General features: G+C 37.4%; 2 protein-coding genes across 2 annotated transcripts; one reads left to right on the forward strand and one right to left on the reverse strand.

The window, feature by feature from the left end:
- Window positions 1-5,447: 5,447 nt before the first annotated feature.
- LOC110707450 (trans-resveratrol di-O-methyltransferase-like) lies at window positions 5,448-7,490 on the reverse strand. Its single transcript, XM_021885468.1, has 2 exons — window positions 6,504-7,490; window positions 5,448-6,205 (listed from the first exon to the last, which is right to left on the reverse strand). Exons 1-2 carry the CDS (start codon window positions 7,311-7,313, stop codon window positions 5,912-5,914), a joined length of 1,104 nt encoding a protein of 367 aa, XP_021741160.1. The 5' UTR covers window positions 7,314-7,490; the 3' UTR covers window positions 5,448-5,911.
- Window positions 7,491-12,756: 5,266 nt separating this feature from the next.
- On the forward strand, window positions 12,757-16,301 carry LOC110714566. Its single transcript, XM_021893109.1, has 3 exons — window positions 12,757-13,001; window positions 14,682-15,442; window positions 15,526-16,301. Exons 1-3 carry the CDS (start codon window positions 12,757-12,759, stop codon window positions 16,299-16,301), a joined length of 1,782 nt encoding a protein of 593 aa, XP_021748801.1.
- The last annotated feature ends 500 nt before the right edge of the window (window positions 16,302-16,801 follow it).

Raw genomic sequence — 16,801 nt, forward strand, 5'->3', positions numbered from 1 at the left:
GATGAACGATGAATTAAAAGAAAAGGTTGAAGAGGCTGAGTGCCTGGCCAGAATCTCTGAGCTGAAGAGGTTGGATGCCGAAGAAGCTGCCTTAGCTCTTAGGGCTGAGATCGATTCTATGAGTACCAACTTCCGCACCTTCTGTCAGGATTTAGAGCAGATCGTTTTTCCATGGCTAGACGAGGGTCACGCTCTGATCCAAGAATACGGGGCTGAAGATATTTCTGACTTCAAAGCCCGGATTGAGCAGAGGGTGTAGATAAAGGTTGAGACTCGGCGCCTAATGGTCGTGGACTTCAGGGGTCAGGCTGCTCGAGCTGAACCCGAGGCCAAGGTGAATCAATCTGAGCCGGAGGCCGAGAACCAGCGGATAAGGGATACGCTGAAAGGCAAGGATGCCAAAATCAATGATGCCAAAAGCCAGCTGAAGGCCCAAAGAGAAGGAGTTTCCAAAATCCAAGCTGAACTTGAAGCTGCTCGACAACTGCTAGAAGTTCGGGTTTATACCCAAGAGCAGTATGAAGAGGGCTTTGAGAATGACTTCAAAGTTGCTCGGCGGTTGGCTTTCTAGGCTGATCCCGAGATTAACTGGGATTTTGCTGAGGCTTGGTCTATGGATCTAGATGATGTCATATGAATGAGGCCAGCCTAGTTGAAGTTGCTTTCTTGGCTTGTGAAGCCAAAGGCGAGGCTTAGGAAGAAGAAGAGGCTGCAAGGAAAGAACAAGATGTTGCTCGGCCTGCCTCCAAGGCCCCGAGCGCTAATCCTGCCAATGCTAAAGCATAAGAACTCGGGCAGTTGTCTACAGAATCCTGCGGATCAACTTGTGCTTAATTGATTATTGTCGCATCTGCTTTTGCCTCTGTTTTACTTTCAGCTTACCTTGAATTTGTACAAACTTTTTATTTTTGTTTGCTTTGTACTTAGTTCGGCAGCTGTGTTTCCGCTTGTGGGTGGTTGCCGATTTTAGGATTTCATTGTACTTGATTCTGAAATCTCAACTTGAATGTATTCGAGGCTTTTTCTAGCTTTTCTCCTCTATTGCCTTGTCCCTTCTTTACTGAGTTACTTTTTTGAATTTCTTCAGAATATTTCGAAGTGTTGAACTTTGGCTTGGAGATATCTTCGGCTGAGGACTTCTTAGTTTCCCAGAGATATCTGAAGTTGATGTCTCTAGGTTTCTGGAGTATTTGCTTCAACCATTTCAACTCAGCCGAGCATATTTTATTTTCTATGAGTGCACTACTTTTCGTTGTCATTCCTTTTTGCCTTGCTTCTTTTACTTAGCTTTTTTTTCGAAAGAAAATTTTGCCAAGTACTAAGCTTCGGCTCGGCACTGGCTAGCTGAATGCCTTTTTACGCTCTCTAGATGAGATCTTCAGGTTTTTTTTGAGGTGCTTGATTTAGCTCTTCTTTTGATGCAGCCGAGAGTTTTGCCTTGGTGTAAATTTTCGTCACAATTTAGACTTTGAAGTTTCTGCTCATTTTCGTTTCTCTTCTACTTTCGTTTTTGAAGGGTCTGATTTCTTGCTCAGAATCCGTAGGCTCCGAAAGCAATACTCTTGTGATCCTTATAATTCATCCAAGGGAATCTTGTCCTCAACATTTATGCCAGGGCATTGATTCGTCCGAAGTAGAATGCTTCATTAGGCAATACTTCGGGATTTTATCAACACCCGGAACTGACTCCTCTGAAGTACAATGCTTCATTAGGCAATACTTTAGGGGTTTATCAATTCCTATTTTTTAGGCAATGCTTCAAATTCGTCCACGCCTCTTTGCCCGGAGGAACTGATTCATCCGAAGTACAATGCTTCACTAAGCAATACTTTGGGGGTTTATCATTTATCCTCGTCTCAAAAGGCTCTCACGAATTGTCGAAGTACGACACCTCACTAGGCGGTACTTCGGGCAGCGCCAAAGAAGACCTTGAATTGAAAAAATGTAGAAGACGGAAAAATAGAAACTTGTTGAATTAAAAGAAATAATGGCTCGCGGGCTTTTCATTGATTGAAAGAGATGCACTTACATGGATTGTTCTTCCCCGAAGGGCATACACATAATTTTTCAGTACATCAGCATTCCAAAGAACCAGATCCCCAATTTTGGGAGGTCTTGCATTGATTCGTTCCTTGGTTACAGAATTTGCAGATTCTGTTCTTCTTGAGAACTAATTCCTTTAGAGATGACAAGAATGTCTGGATTGCCTTGCGACTTTTCCTTGTTCTCGATTGAGACTGAGAATAAAGCTTTGAGGAGGAGGACTCTTCACGTTCAATTGATTTGGCCCAGACGAACTTGTCAACTGGCGAATATGCTGCGATGGAGACCTCTACGAGGCTACCCTTTTCGGAGAAGAGGGAGATTTTGAAGAGGAAGAGTAAGAAGAAGGTTCTGATGATGGTGGAATCGGTTGATTCACTCTCACCGTGATGTGGTCTCTCCTCGAAGAGGAAGGACCATTCTTCTTAGCACTATTGGCGCTTTTACCACTCTTAGTCATGTTTTTGTTAAGAGTGATTGATTTTTAGTTTAATTTTTTGTATCTTCCACAGACGGCGCCAAATTGTTTCGGTATGAAAACAATAGGACCTTCGGCAAGCCTTTTTCGGGGGAGAAGACTGGTCTCGGTCCTAGTTGCGGCTGGCTGAGGATTTCCTACACAAAGAACACACGTAAACTGGCCTCGGGGGTTTGTGCCGAGGAAGGCCCCTCCGATGCCGAATCAGTAATGTGTTTAAGGTAGAGTAATGCCCAAGAGTACTAAGAGTGTAAGAGTTGGAATGAGAATGAATTCATTATCTTGCTTTGACTTACTTGGAGGCTTTTATACCTTGATTTAGATGGGCCCCAGATCATATGGGCTTGCCATTGACTGGGCTTGGCTGACTTGGCATGAGTTGGAGGGTTGAACCTTGCTTTGGGCTTCAAATTGTATCATTTGTGGACCGGTCCAATTGAGGTGAAATTGGACGCAAACAGACGCAATTTATGAAAAAATCATTGACGACCATCTTCACACAGTAAAGACTAAATCTGAGTGACAAGATATAGTTGATGTTTTGCTTCGTCTCATGGAAGATACTTCCTTTCGGTTTAAGCTCACAATGAACCACATCAAAGCAATATTACTGGTATTTTTTTTTTCCAAACGCACAAGTTCAACGATTAATGAATCTAATGATTAGAGTTGATATTATGTAGAAACATATCAAGACGATTCTAACATGCAAGATCTTAATTACTCTCATGTCCCTTTGTTTTTTATCATTAAAGAGTTTGTTAATAATGCCAAAAGTCAAAATGTGTTAACAAATGAATGAAATATATATTCAAGTACATATAAAACTTCAAGTTAAGGGTTCAAATCTTGTTTCATAAGGGATTCTCAATAAGTGGCGGATCTAGGAAATTTTCCATGGGTTCGGAGTTGCATAATTAAATGATTAAGATGAAAATAATTTAGATGTGCACACTTTTAAAGATTAATGATGAACTCAATGCATTTTCTTGTTTTAAAAACCATCTATTATATCATCATTCTTAACACTAGAAAAAATATATTTCTCAGTACGTACATTATAATTTAATATATAGTTGATCAATTCGTTTTTAAGTCATTGAGGAAAATACGCTTCACATACTCTTCACATAGTTGATCAAGCAATTTTGCATGTCGTATAGTTCTTCCTTTCATCCGTAGTGGTTGTAAGTCTTGTAACCCTTCATTCTTCCACCCCTGTAACAGAGGTTTGATTCTCATTCCTTGCGTGAAGGATCGTCATTTATTTACCCTAGTTGCAACATATGGACTTCTTTTTACCCAAAAAATAGCATATTTGTACAAACAAAGCACAAAACGGATATATAATTTGTACTACATTTATTAATTTGACCACTAATGACATGCGCTGCATTAAGCCACTAACAAATCTAGACTCCTAAAAACCGCCTATTTTGTACTTCATTTGTACTTTAATTTATTATTATATATTGCAACAATTGAAATTTTGCACTCCTTATCTTAAATCGAATTTCAACAAACACCGTCAACTAATTAAGTTGAATGTACAAGCATATGACTACTTGATGCACGTACGCAATGATACTTCTTTATTATTTGTAGATTCAATTCCTACAGCCTTTTTCTAATTAATTTAATTATTAATTGTTTTTTCATTTTTATTTGTAGAATCTTTTTTCCGGGGGAGCAAATACCACTAGGGCTGGGATAATTTGGACACTTACTGAGTTAGTGAAAAACCTCATTCCAATGGAAAGAGTACAAGAAGAGTTTGTCAAAAAAGTATGGCAATGATTCCTTTTGGGGGTGGAAGAAGAATGTGCCCAGCCTTTGCTTTTGGTTTAGCCAACCTTGAACTTGCACTTGCCAATTTGTTATACTCTTTTGATTGGGAATTACCTGCTGGTTTAAAGAAGGAAGATATTGACAGCAATGTGCTACCTGGTCTGGTCACACATAAGAAGAATCAACTTTGCCTGGTAGCAAAAAATTTCGATTCTAATTTGCATGAATGAAATAAAATTGTATACGAAGTATATACTACGTAGTACGTACTATCAACTACTCCAAATAAATCAGAGGCATGCGCTTTCCTCTCCCTGAAATTCTAGTTGGTATCGTTGAATTTTAAAGGGACTTTCATCGGTTTAACCGATGGAAAATCATAATCTTTGTTTATTTCATGTGTGATTTTTATTTTTGTAATGTTTTGTAACTCTTTCTTTTCTAAAAGGAGTTATTCTTTCTCTCAAAAGACAAAGCTTATGTGTGATTTTTTTATTTTTAAGGGTTGTAATAGTAATTATGTGGGATTGCAAAGTTTGTCCATTCTCAAATACAATAAGATCCATCAGACAAAAATCATTCTCACGGCCATTGACAAAATTATTTATGCGCATGGTGGGTGGGTCATAGTATGCATATATACACAATTCAGAATCCACCATATAATATAGTAATAGATGAAAATAAATGAAGTTAATATTATTTTGATGATAATAAATGAAGTTAATTGTCTGTCTTATGATTGAAGATCATCTTCAATCACCTGCAAACAAAATTTGACTGTTAAATTGATTGTATAAAAATTATGCACATTAAATTCTTCTCAATTTTAAGGAAGTTTTCATTTGACCCTAAATCCTTCCTCTACTCCTTATTATTTGTTATTTCCTCTGTTTTAAATATTACAACAACGATAAAATTACGTATCTCAAAGCATATTTTATATGCTAAATATCTATAATTATATAAGAGTAAAAATTATAAAAAGTTGATATTGTGAAAGTATTTTACGAGACGAATCTACCAAGACCCTACATGATTATATTTTACTTTACGTATAAATCATAACATGTGGTCAAACAAGCATAATGAATAATGTAAAAGTCCAATTGTTGCAATATTACTAGAACGACGGAAGTATGATGTTTGAATTTTTTTTTTTTTTTTAAAAAGAAATATATCTAGAGAACAGAGAAAGAGAGGGCGATACCAATGCTTGATCCCTGGACCTAGACTTTAGAGGGTTCGTTCTGTTACCACTAGTCCACAAAGGAAGCTGGTTAAAAGAATGACGTTTAAACAGTACTCCATAAAAAATAAAATATTAAAAATTAAAAAAAGAAGGAAAACGTTTAATAACTCTTATCTTTTCAAGTGTCATATGAGAGCTTTTATTTAAGAACAAAATGTTGCAACTAAAACTGAATGAGGAAAATATGATATAAACAACTAATATTGGAATAATTGAGAGTGAGAGATATATAACTCAAGTGGTTAGAGCTCTCTTCTCGGTTTTAGCTGATCTTGAAATCGATTTTTATCACTTGCCTTTGTGGCTCTTTAAACACCAAAAAATAAAAATTTATATTGAAATAATTAAAATTATGTAGGATACACTTCAATGACAGATCTCGGCCCTAAAATTGGAAAAATATTATAGTCACTAAAGCCGGCATTGATGAAAAGATATTTCCATTGTTGTTCAGTTCTTTCTTTTCCTCCCAAAAGAGACATCATGTGCACATCTGTGAAAAATTGGTTTAAATTGTCACTTGGAATTCCAACCACCATATCTATGATCAACAACTTGCCACCTTTGTCCCTACTTGGAATTGCTTCTTTACATCGCTTAAGCACCTTTATGCAATTCTCGTCGCTCCAATTGTGCAATATCCACTACAATGTAAAATCATAAGGAATTAATTAGCAAAATACCATATTAAAGTAGGCAACACTATATAAGTTTACCATTCCAATATTGTAATAACAATATATCAATATTTGTATTGCATAATTTATTAATTTTAATGTTTTGAAACAAAAAATCAAGACAAATTTTATAAGATATCGTGTGACTATTGTTTATAATCTATCAAGATTTTAATGGATATTAGAAAAATAAAAAGGGGATGAGCATTAGAGGTTTACTAAAACACCAAAGTAATGAAGCAATTGAAGTATTAGTGTAATTTACCTTGAGTAAGACGACTTGAGCATGAGGAATAGCTTCAAACATGTCACCTGCAACAAATGTCAAGTTCCCTACCTTCTCGTTTCGTTGTATCCCTTGGACTACGTTTGGTAAGTCGAACACGGTACATTCGACCTCAGGATAGGCCTCGGCAATAGCCTTAGCCATAGTACCATCACCTCCACCAACGTCAACCAACGACTCAACACCTTGCATTGCGCACTTGAACTCGTTACTAGTCAACAGCACACGAGCGATCAATTGAGAATCGCTTGTCATAGCTTGTTGAAATAACTCATTAAATTTGGCATCACTAGGCGCATCTTCGTATAAATGTCTACAATAAGTAACGTGGAAAGGGGACTCAGAAACCTCAATATCTTGACTTTGAAACCATGTAGCAAGATTATGTGACGGCTTAGTTATTAGTGGATCGGTTCGCATAATAGTTAAAGGTGCTTGAGTTAGAGGATGATCTTTCAAAAGAAGTTGCGAGTTTAGGGTAAGATCAAAATATAATAATGTTTGGTTTCCATTATCGACCAATGTTTTGGTTGCGAAGAATTTGGAGTGAACAAGAAGACGCATCAACTGATGTAGGGATGGAGCCTTGGTAGGATGGATTGAAAGAGCTTTGGCGAGTTCATCGATAGTCACGGCCTTGCTGTGTTTGTGAATGGCTTCTGGGATGCTTAGTTGAACAGCACACTTCAGGGCCATGGAATTCAGGTAAGCTATATTTTGGTTTGATATATGTGTTACTGCATCTAATAGCTCTTTTGCCTCTTCTTTTGACATTTGGTTTGGTTTCATTTTTCTCTACTCAATAAACCTACAATAGCTGATTATCAAAAAAAATAAAAATAAACCTACAATAGCTAACAAGCAAACTAAGGGTACATATATAGTAGTATAAATAGACATATTAGGGATAACGGTACATTTAACCTCAGCCGATAACCTATTGTACTCCCCCCAATTTATTTAATTTCTTTTGTTTGTCTTATGCATCTGAAGTATTGGGAGATTTTAAATTTCAAAGCAAAATGACACCTAATAAATACTGATAACGATTTTCTTATACTTTCAAAACATAGTTTTGTCAGGTGGGATTTGTCTTTATTAGGGTAATGTCATATGTAGTCCTTAGCTAGGGTTATGAATAAGCATTTATTAACTTTCCTTATTTAGAATTAATTTAGAAATGCATGACAAAATCACGCGTAAATCAGTGTAATTAATATTATATTTTCATTTGTTTTTTTTTTTCCAATTTTAGCTTCTTATATGTAGCCATAAGGGCTATGTGTAGCATTTTCCTTATTTTAATTTCCATATAAACTCGTACTGTACAATTTTATAATTTATGGTAATTCGTAGTATGATATATTTAACTTTTATATTTAATTTTTTTTTTTGGAAGGATTGAGATATTTAAATTACAATATTGTATTAAAAATTGTTTAGATATCAAATACTCCTTCCGTGTTTTAATAAGTGTTACACTTTGACCTGCACATAGTCTTAGGCAATTTAATTGACTTAAATAAAATAAGAAGTAAGTGGGTATGTTTGAAGTACTAAAAAATTGTATTAGAAAGATACTGGAGTTAATAGTTTATTGAAAAGTAATGAATGTGAAAGGAAAGAAATAATAAAAAATAAGTAGTGGGGGGGGGGGGGTCGGGTGGGGATCATGAGAGGAGAAAGATATAATATTGAAACGTACTTCCTCCGTTCTTTTTTACTTGATCCGCTTTGACTTTTAGACTATACACCATCCTTTCTTTGAACGTCTTTTGTGAATAATATATAAGAAAAAACTTAAGTGGGATCTTTTTGAATTCGTCTCAATAAGTACTATCATAATATATAACTTTTATAATTTTTACTTATGGAGAATTAAATTTATTGATCGTTACAGTTTTGCATTAACAAGCGTGATAAAAGAGACAAGTCAAGTAAAAACGAATAGAGGAAGTAGCTTTTTGCCAAAAAAGGAAATGTAACACTTATTAAAACACGACCGCAATTGGTAAGTGTAATACTTATTAAAACACGGAGGGGGTAAGACAAACATTATATCATATCATATCATATCATATCATATCTAAGGGGCTGGTGGAGGCCCGGCCTTCCCGGCTTAGATTTGTAGTCCATGTTTTAAATGTTAATGGCCCTCTCAAATTATTATACTACGTACATACGAAGTATATTATTAAAGACACATAATTTTTTAGTAAACAAGGCTTGTCATGTTGGTTATGGAATGATGCTCTTTCATGAGGGAGCTGGGTTTGAATCCTATCCCTAACATATCTTTTGAATAAGGTTTTGCTTATTCAACGCGAGCTTGGGGTTTTTCTAATAAAGCTTATTTTATTTAATAATTTTGGCTAATTTTTTGTTAATTGAATGGAACTTTAGGCTAATTGCTTACATTCAATATGAAATATCAAACTTTTAGGGTTATATGCTATTTAATTTGATAATTATTGTTTTTGTATTGATATCATGAAATAAAAAACGCTAGATTTTTTTAATATAAAGAAGTTAAAATCAACAACAAGAGGGTTCGACTTTAAAAGCAAATTTGAATTCTAAGCGTAATTTGAGTGATGATAATGAGCAAAATACAAATTTTGAGGGGCAAAAAAATCTACTACTTCAATTCTTGAGACTGATAACCCCAAAAGGTTTTTGTAGTATACATAGAAATCTCAATTAAGGAGCAAAATAAGGATGATTTTCTTAGAGATGTTTTGGTAATATACATAGAAAAAGAGATTGCTGTAAATTTTATAGCACTTTGAAAAATAGTAGAGTAAAATTTAAATATTTTTTTAGTAACAATAAAATATTAGTACATTTTAACCTTTTCAATTATCCATTAACAAGTCTGGCACCCAAGACTTGAAAATCTTGGCTTCGCCCTTGATCATATCATATCATATCATATAACTTAACTAATATATAAAGTAAAATTTTAGGCTGGTCATGAGACAACAACACTTGGCGTTTCAAGTTTTCGGCAAGTGTCGTGTCACGTAGGTGACATATAAAGTTTAATACGACACCTTTGACGCTAGATAAGAGCATTTAAGATAGTTTTAGGATAAAAAAAAGTTGAGTTTAAGATAGATTTTTTAAATAAATAAGTTATTTAGAGTTTTATTTCTGATAGGATTTCTAATTTTCCATATGCATAAAATAGATTGTAACTTTCAAAAAGTATCTTATATTAATATCATAAAGTTCTTTTTAAAAATTTGTACAAAACAAGATTCATTTATGATATTTTTTAATCAATTAAAACGAGATATTAAAACATGGCATTTTGGCAATTAAAAAATTAGAGTAGAAAAAAAAACAAAACATAACGTACATACTAGGAGAATTAAAATTTTATATTTTTAATAAATTAATAAACAAATAAATAAATAAATAAATAGATAAATAATAATAAAAAACACAAAATCCTCTCGTTTAGGGGCAATTAGGGTAGGCTGCTTCCACGTCATTTTTCCTGCAACGTTTCACGGCGAATTACCGGTGGTTATAGGTCAGACGAAGGGCTAGCGGTGGCGTCTCGATTTTCAAGCGATCTTCAGTCGATTTTCTAGCGGAATTCTGGGGGTTTTCGCGTTTATTTGGTGCACTTCAGGGTGCTTTTCAGGTAGATTCCACATCCATTTTCCGGCTGCATTTCAGGCGTTTTTAATCAGGTTTTCAACCGGTGCTCAGGCGCTTTTAATCAGGTTTTCAGGCGTCCCTTTTAAGGTAACAGAATCGGGTTTAATAGGGAGCTTTAGGTCGGTTTTGCTGATATTTTTTGGTCTGGTTTTGGGCTGTTTCTTGCGCGTTTTAGGTGTTGTTTTCTGGTCAGTTTGGGGGCAGTTTGGTGGTCCGTTTGGGTGCAGTTTGGTGGTCTTTTTGGGTTCTATTTGGGTGCAGTTTTCTGGTCATTATGGTGTAGTTTTGAGGTGATTTTGGTGCTTCTTTAGGTGTTGTTTTTGGTCACTTGGTGCAATTTTAAGGTGGTCAGTGTTGGTGTGTTTTTGGTGTGAATTTAGATGCAGTTTTGGTGTGATTTTGTGGAACTTTTGGGTGCAGTATTGGTGTGAAATTGGTGCTTTTGGGTGCAGTTTTGGTGCATTTTTGGGTCGTTTCTGGTTGTAGTCCGTGTTGTGCTATTTAGTGATCTTCTCGTGGCAAGTTTTGGTGGGTGTTATGCCTCCTATTGTTCACTTTAATTGCCCATTCGTGGGAATTAATGGGTGTCATGATGGCCGGGGTAATGGGCTCGCAAAAGCTTCTCTGCTCATTCATCTCCGTGACCGTCATTGTTGTGTAGATGCGTGGGATTTGACCCGGCACTCTCTTACTTCTGATTTGGCTATTTTCTTGGAGGCTGAGACGACCTATCGTCGTATGGGCATTTGGCTTTGTGGGGAGTGATTCAAGACACATACTCTTCGTACGAAGTGTCGACATGGTCCTAGTTCTGATGATTTTGTGGCCCCACCTGATTCGGGGGATGGTGTTGTTTGGTTTGTTCTTTATGGTTTCCTAAACCACAGGGTCCTTCTCCATAGGTATCTGATCTTGTTCCTAGTGCGCCTTATGAGCCTCATTTTGCTTTATAAGTTGCTCTCCTTGATAGTTTGCTATCAAAGCGGTTTCGTTCTGTAAAAACTATCCCTCCTAAGTGTCGCTTGGGTTTTTCTAGGGTTCTCAAAGGAACGCTTGATAAGGTGATTTGCAAGCCTGATGACATCTTTTGCTAGGTTCAATTTCTTGTGTTGCCTCTTTATGTCCTTAAATCCTTTTCTTCACGGAGTAATTGTGAGTGTTCTTCGGGTATTAGGCATCAGCGGCAGGAAGAGAGTATCTCCACTGCTATTCGTTCTTGGTGTGAGCCTGGTGGTTCTGTGCAGCTTGTGCGGGACACGTTGGCCGATATGTCTCCACCTTTATTGGTTGCTGATGAGGAACATGATTTTTCTGAGCGTAATATTAAGTAGTGTAAGAGAAAGATTTGTGACGGACATTACACTGCTGCGGTTATGGTTCTTTTGTCTTCTGGTCTTGCCCCTTACAATGATACTTCTCTTGCATGATTACAAGCTAAGCACCATTCCTTTCCGGCTCTTATCTTACCGGATATTCCAGTTGATAATCACCTTATTGCTACTTCTGCTGTTGTTTTGGACCAGGTTAGGGGTTTCCGCGTGGTACGTCATGCGATAAAGAGGGCTTGCGTGCTCAACACCTTATGAATTGCTTGAGTGGTGCTGCAATTGCTATTTCAGGTGAGTTGGTGGACTCTATTAAGTAAGTGGTTATTCTCTTTCTCGTTGGGAAATGTCCTGCTGAGTTGGGAGAATTATTGCTAGTGTTCCTCTCACGCCACTTGTTAAGCCTAGTGGTGGTATTTGGCCTATTACTGTGGGTACCGTTTAAGGGCGTCTAGTTTCAAAGGTTGGCGCTGCTTTAATTGGTCCACATTTGGGAAGCTATTTAGGAGGTCTTCAGTTTGGTGTTGGGGTGCCGGCGGGTGGTGAGGCTATTCTTCATGTTGTTAATCGTTTGGTAGAGGCTCGTGGTGGTGATGTTGGCCTTTCTATATTGCTGGTGGATTTTTAGAATGCCTTTAATTTGGTTGACCGTTCAGCTATGTTGCGTGAGGCTCGTCTCCGTTGTCCAGCTCTCTCGCGTTGGGTTGAATTCTGTTACTCTTCTCCTGCCAAGTTGTTTTATGGGGAGCATACCTTATGGTCATGTCAAGGAGTGCAGCAGGGTGATCCTCTTGACCCTTGCTTTTTGCTTTGGTTCTTCATCCGTTGGTGTGCGAATCAAGGATTCTTTTGACTTATGCTTGCAGGCTTGGTATTTGGATGACGACACTATTATTGGTGACACCTTAGTAGTAGGTAAGGTTATGGAGTTGATTTTGGCGGAGGGACTTCGTCTCGTCCTCCATGTCAACGTTGAGAAAACGGAAGTTTTCTGGCCCTCAGAGGACCCTCGTAGCCGTCTCGTAGGTGTCTTTCCTCCTGATATTGCTCGTCCTGTGTATGGTGTTAAGTTGCTTGGTGGTCCTGTCAGTGCGGATTCCTCTTTCTGTGGTGAGCTTGTTTTGCAGAGAGTGTCGAAAATCAATGTGCTAATGGATGTTGTTGCTAAGCTTGATGATCCCTAATGTGAGTTGTTACTTCTTCGTGCGTGTACTAGGGTTTCCAAACTCTACTTTGTTATGCGCACTTGTCCCCCTCGTCTTTTTGAAGCGGCCCAGAATTCTTTTGATGTGGTTTTTCGAGCTTCTTTGGAGCGCATTGTAACTGCTTCGGGGTTAGGTTTTGGTGATTGGCAATGGCGACTTGCCAGCTTACCTTTTGCTTATGGTGGACTGGGTTCAGTGGGTGATGTTCGGCACTATGCTTTCCTTGCGTCGCGTTTTGCAGTCTTCTGGTCTTCAGGCTATGCTTCTTCACAATTATGGTATTGTTGGTCCAGGACCGGCCTTCGGTAGTGCTCTTAGTCTTTTTAATAGGATTGTGGAGATTAACCTTATGAGTAACCCTAGTGAGATCGCTTCCCCCAAACTCATGAAGAAATTGGGAAATATATATATTCACTACAAGAATGCAGTAAATTTCCGACGGAAAATACGTCCGTCGGAAAAATTCCGTCGAAAAAGGCATATTTTCCGAGGGAAAAGGGTCCGTCGGAAAACTGGGGGATTTCTGACGGATATCTGCAATTACCGACGGAAAAATCCGCCGGAAAATTTCCGAGGGATTGAATCCGTCGGAGACAGCCATTTCCGACGGAATCATTCCGTCGGAAAAAGGTTGAACCTTGGATACCATTTTCCGACGGAATTTTCCGTCCGAAATCCGTTGGAAAATCCGTCGAAAATGGTGTTTCTGTGCATAAGATACCATTTTGTCTGACGAATTTCCGACGGGAAATTCCGTCGAAAGGTTTTCGGATCTAAATGTTGTGCATCGTGTTTTTCGCGCTTCATTTCTTCATTGTTCTTCATTTCTCAATTTTTTTCACGCTTCATTCTTTGCTCCATTCTTCTTCATTGTTTTTGCTCCATTCTTCACCACCCTCAACCCACAATCAAAAAACCCGAAATTAAAAACCCGACATTAATAATGCCGTTAGTTTTTTTAATGTTAATGTTTATGTTTATGTTAATTTATTAGTTTAATTTTTAATATGTAATGTTCATATTAATGTTAATGTAATGTTTATGTTAGTTTATTAGTTTAATTTTTAATATAATGTAGGTTGATTATTGATATGCTAAGTATGTTTTGATGTTAGTTTAATTAGTTTAGTTTTATTAGTATAATGTATATGTTAGTTCAGTTTAGTTTAGTTTAGTTTAGTTTAATTTAGTATAATGTATATGTTAGTTTAGTATAATGTATATTAGTTTAGTATAATGTATGTTAGTTTAGTTTAGTTTAGTTTATATTATTATAATGTATGTTATTAGTTTAGTATAATGTACGTTAGTTTAGTTTAGTTTAGTTTACTATAATGTATGTTAGTTTAGTTTGGTATAATGTATGTATGTTAGTTTAGTTTAGTTTAGTTTAGTTTAGTTTAGTTTAGTTTAGTTTAGTATAATATATGTTAGTTTAGTTTGGTATAATGTATGTATGTTAGTTTACTTTCGTTTAGTTTAGTATAATGTATGTTAGTTTAGTTTAGTTTAGTATAATATATGTTAGTTTAGTTTAGTATAATGTATGTTAGTTTAGTTTAGTTTAGTATAATATATGTTAGTTTAGTTTAGTATAATGTATGTTAGTTTAGTTTAGTATAATGTATGTATGTATGTTAGTTTAGTTTAGTATAATGTATATATGTTAGTTTAGTGTTTAAATCTTCTAAAAATGTTTGAAATGAATAATTTTCATAATCATACGCTTAGATATATACCCGTTGAAGTTAGAATCATGAAACGAAGAGAGCGGAGCTGGATGTATGATAGATTGGATAGGCGTTCTATTAAGCCTGAGTTCTTGAAAGGGGTGGAGGAATTCATACAGTTTTGCGAAGATCATCGTGAGACTGCAAAGAATGAATATAAGTGTCCTTGTGTTAATGCAATAACAGACGTTTTCAGGATCCGGACACAGTAACAATTCATTTGTACAGCAAGGGATTCACTCCTCGTTATTGGGAGTGGTTGTGTCAAGGGGAAGGGTTACCTGAATCCTCAGTAGAAGGCCAATCAAATGAATATCGTGATATGGTTACGGATGCTGTTGGTCATAATTATGATCGATCGGGTACTGAAGCTGTAGAGGAGGAGCCTAACGCTGAAGCAAAGCGTTTTCTTGATTTATTGAAGGCGTCTGAACATCCATTGTATGAAGGGAGTTCGATGTTGGTTTTGGAGGTGGCGGCAAGAATTACTAGCTTAAAGTGTGAGTACAATTTGCCGCACAGGTGTGTTGATGGGTTCGTTTCATTGTTGACAGAAGCGATCCCTGGCAACAGCCGTTTGGGTGAGACATTCTACGATGTTAAGAAGGTTGTTAAGGGGTTGGAGCTGCCGCATGAAAAGATTCATGCATGCCCCAAGGGATGTATGTTGTTTTGGAAAGAGGATGCTGAGCTTCCTACATGTAGAGTGTGTGGCAGTGATCAATACAAAAGAACTGTTAAAGGCAGCTTAGTTCCAAATAATGCGCTATTTTATTTCCCGATCACATCTAGGTTGCAAAGGATGTTTGCAACGAAGAACATTTCAGAGGAAATGAGTTGGCATGCAAATAATCCTCGTGTCAAAGGCACGATGGCACACCCTAGTGACACTGAAGCTTGGAGACAGCTTGATACCTGCTTCCCAGAGTTTGCCTCGGATCCACGGAATGTTCGACTAGGGCTGTGTACAGATGGTTTTGCTCCTCATGGTAAGTTCGGGGGTCATTACTCTTGTTGGCCCGTGATTTTAACCCTATACAATTTGCCTCCCTCAATGTGTATGAAAAGGCAGTTCATGTTCTTGTCACTGATAGTCCCTGGTCCCAAAACCCGAAGGGAAATTTAGATATGTACATGCAACCACTGATACAAGAGCTGAAACAGTTGTGGGAAGTTGACGCAAGTACTTATGATATATCAAAGAAACAAAATTTCAATTTAAGAGCAGCCATCCTATGGACCATTAGTGACTTCCCTGCATATGGTAAGTTGTCTGGATGGTCCACAGCTGGTAAGAAGGCTTGCCCGTACTGCATGGAAAAAAGCAAGGCATTTTGGTTACAGCATGGCGGAAAAGTTTCGTGGTTTGATTGTCATCGTCAATTTCTTCCTGCAGATCATCCTTTCCGAAAAAGTAAAACAGCATTTTGCAGAAACAGAGTTGAAAAAGGCTCACCACCGCACATCATGTCAGGGGCGGAACTTTGGGAATGTGTGAAAGACCTTCCGAGGGCCACCGATGGGCCCGAATCACTGCAAGAGTTGAAAAAGGAAAAGAAAGGGTGGTTGAAGCAAAGTTGCCTGTGGGAGCTTCCGTATTGGAAGCATTTGCTGATTCGTAACAACTTAGATGTCATGCACATTGAAAAAAACTTCTTTGATCATATATTCCACACTGTAATGGATGTGAGAAGACAAACTTCTGACACACCTTCGGCCAGAAATGACATTGCCAAATATTGTAGGCGACCTCAACTTCATCTACAGACTGATGACAGAGGGAATGAGGTCATGCCAAAGGCCCCATTCTGCCTCAATAAGGGTCAGAGGAAGGTTTTGTGTGAGTAGGTTCGTGACCTGCGATTCCCTGACGGTTACGCCTCCAATTTGAGCAGATGTGTGGATCTGCAGGCGTGTAGAATACACAGAATGAAAAGTCATGATTGTCACGTGTTCATGGAGAGGTTATTACCTGTCGAATTGAGAGAATTGCTTCTTGTTCATGTCTGGAATGCAATTACAGAGATCAGTCAATTCTTTAAAGACTTGTGTTGCTACACAGTCACAGTCAGTGACATGGAACGGCTGGAAAAGAACATTGCCGAGATCCTTTGCAAACTGGAGAAGATTTTTCCACCTGCATTCTTCAACTCCATGGAGCATTTACCCATTCACTTACCGTACGAGTCAAAGTTAGGTGGACCTGTGCAGTATCGATGGATGTATCCATTCGAGAGGTAGTGAACCCTTGATTTAGTTGTTGAGCAGTCACAATTCACAAATTCACCGTTTAAAATCATAATATACTTTAATTTCAGGTTCCTGAACCATATAAAACGGAAAATTGG

Source organism: Chenopodium quinoa, unplaced genomic scaffold (genome assembly GCF_001683475.1).
Source record: "Chenopodium quinoa cultivar QQ74 unplaced genomic scaffold, ASM168347v1, whole genome shotgun sequence".
NCBI classification, from domain to species: domain Eukaryota; kingdom Viridiplantae; phylum Streptophyta; class Magnoliopsida; order Caryophyllales; family Amaranthaceae; genus Chenopodium; species Chenopodium quinoa.

Coding starts and splice junctions, on each gene's coding strand:
- LOC110707450 (XM_021885468.1), bottom strand. CDS start 7,313: ATGAAACCAAACCAAATGTCAAAAGAAGAGGCAAAAGAGCTATTAGAT. Junction 6,206..6,503: donor CTCAAGTCGTCTTACTCAAG/GTAAATTACACT, acceptor TTTACATTGTAG/TGGATATTGCACAATTGGAG.
- LOC110714566 (XM_021893109.1), top strand. CDS start 12,757: ATGCGCACTTGTCCCCCTCGTCTTTTTGAAGCGGCCCAGAATTCTTTT. Junction 13,002..14,681: donor TATGCTTCTTCACAATTATG/GTATTGTTGGTC, acceptor TCATTTGTACAG/CAAGGGATTCACTCCTCGTT. Junction 15,443..15,525: donor AGATGGTTTTGCTCCTCATG/GTAAGTTCGGGG, acceptor ATGAAAAGGCAG/TTCATGTTCTTGTCACTGAT.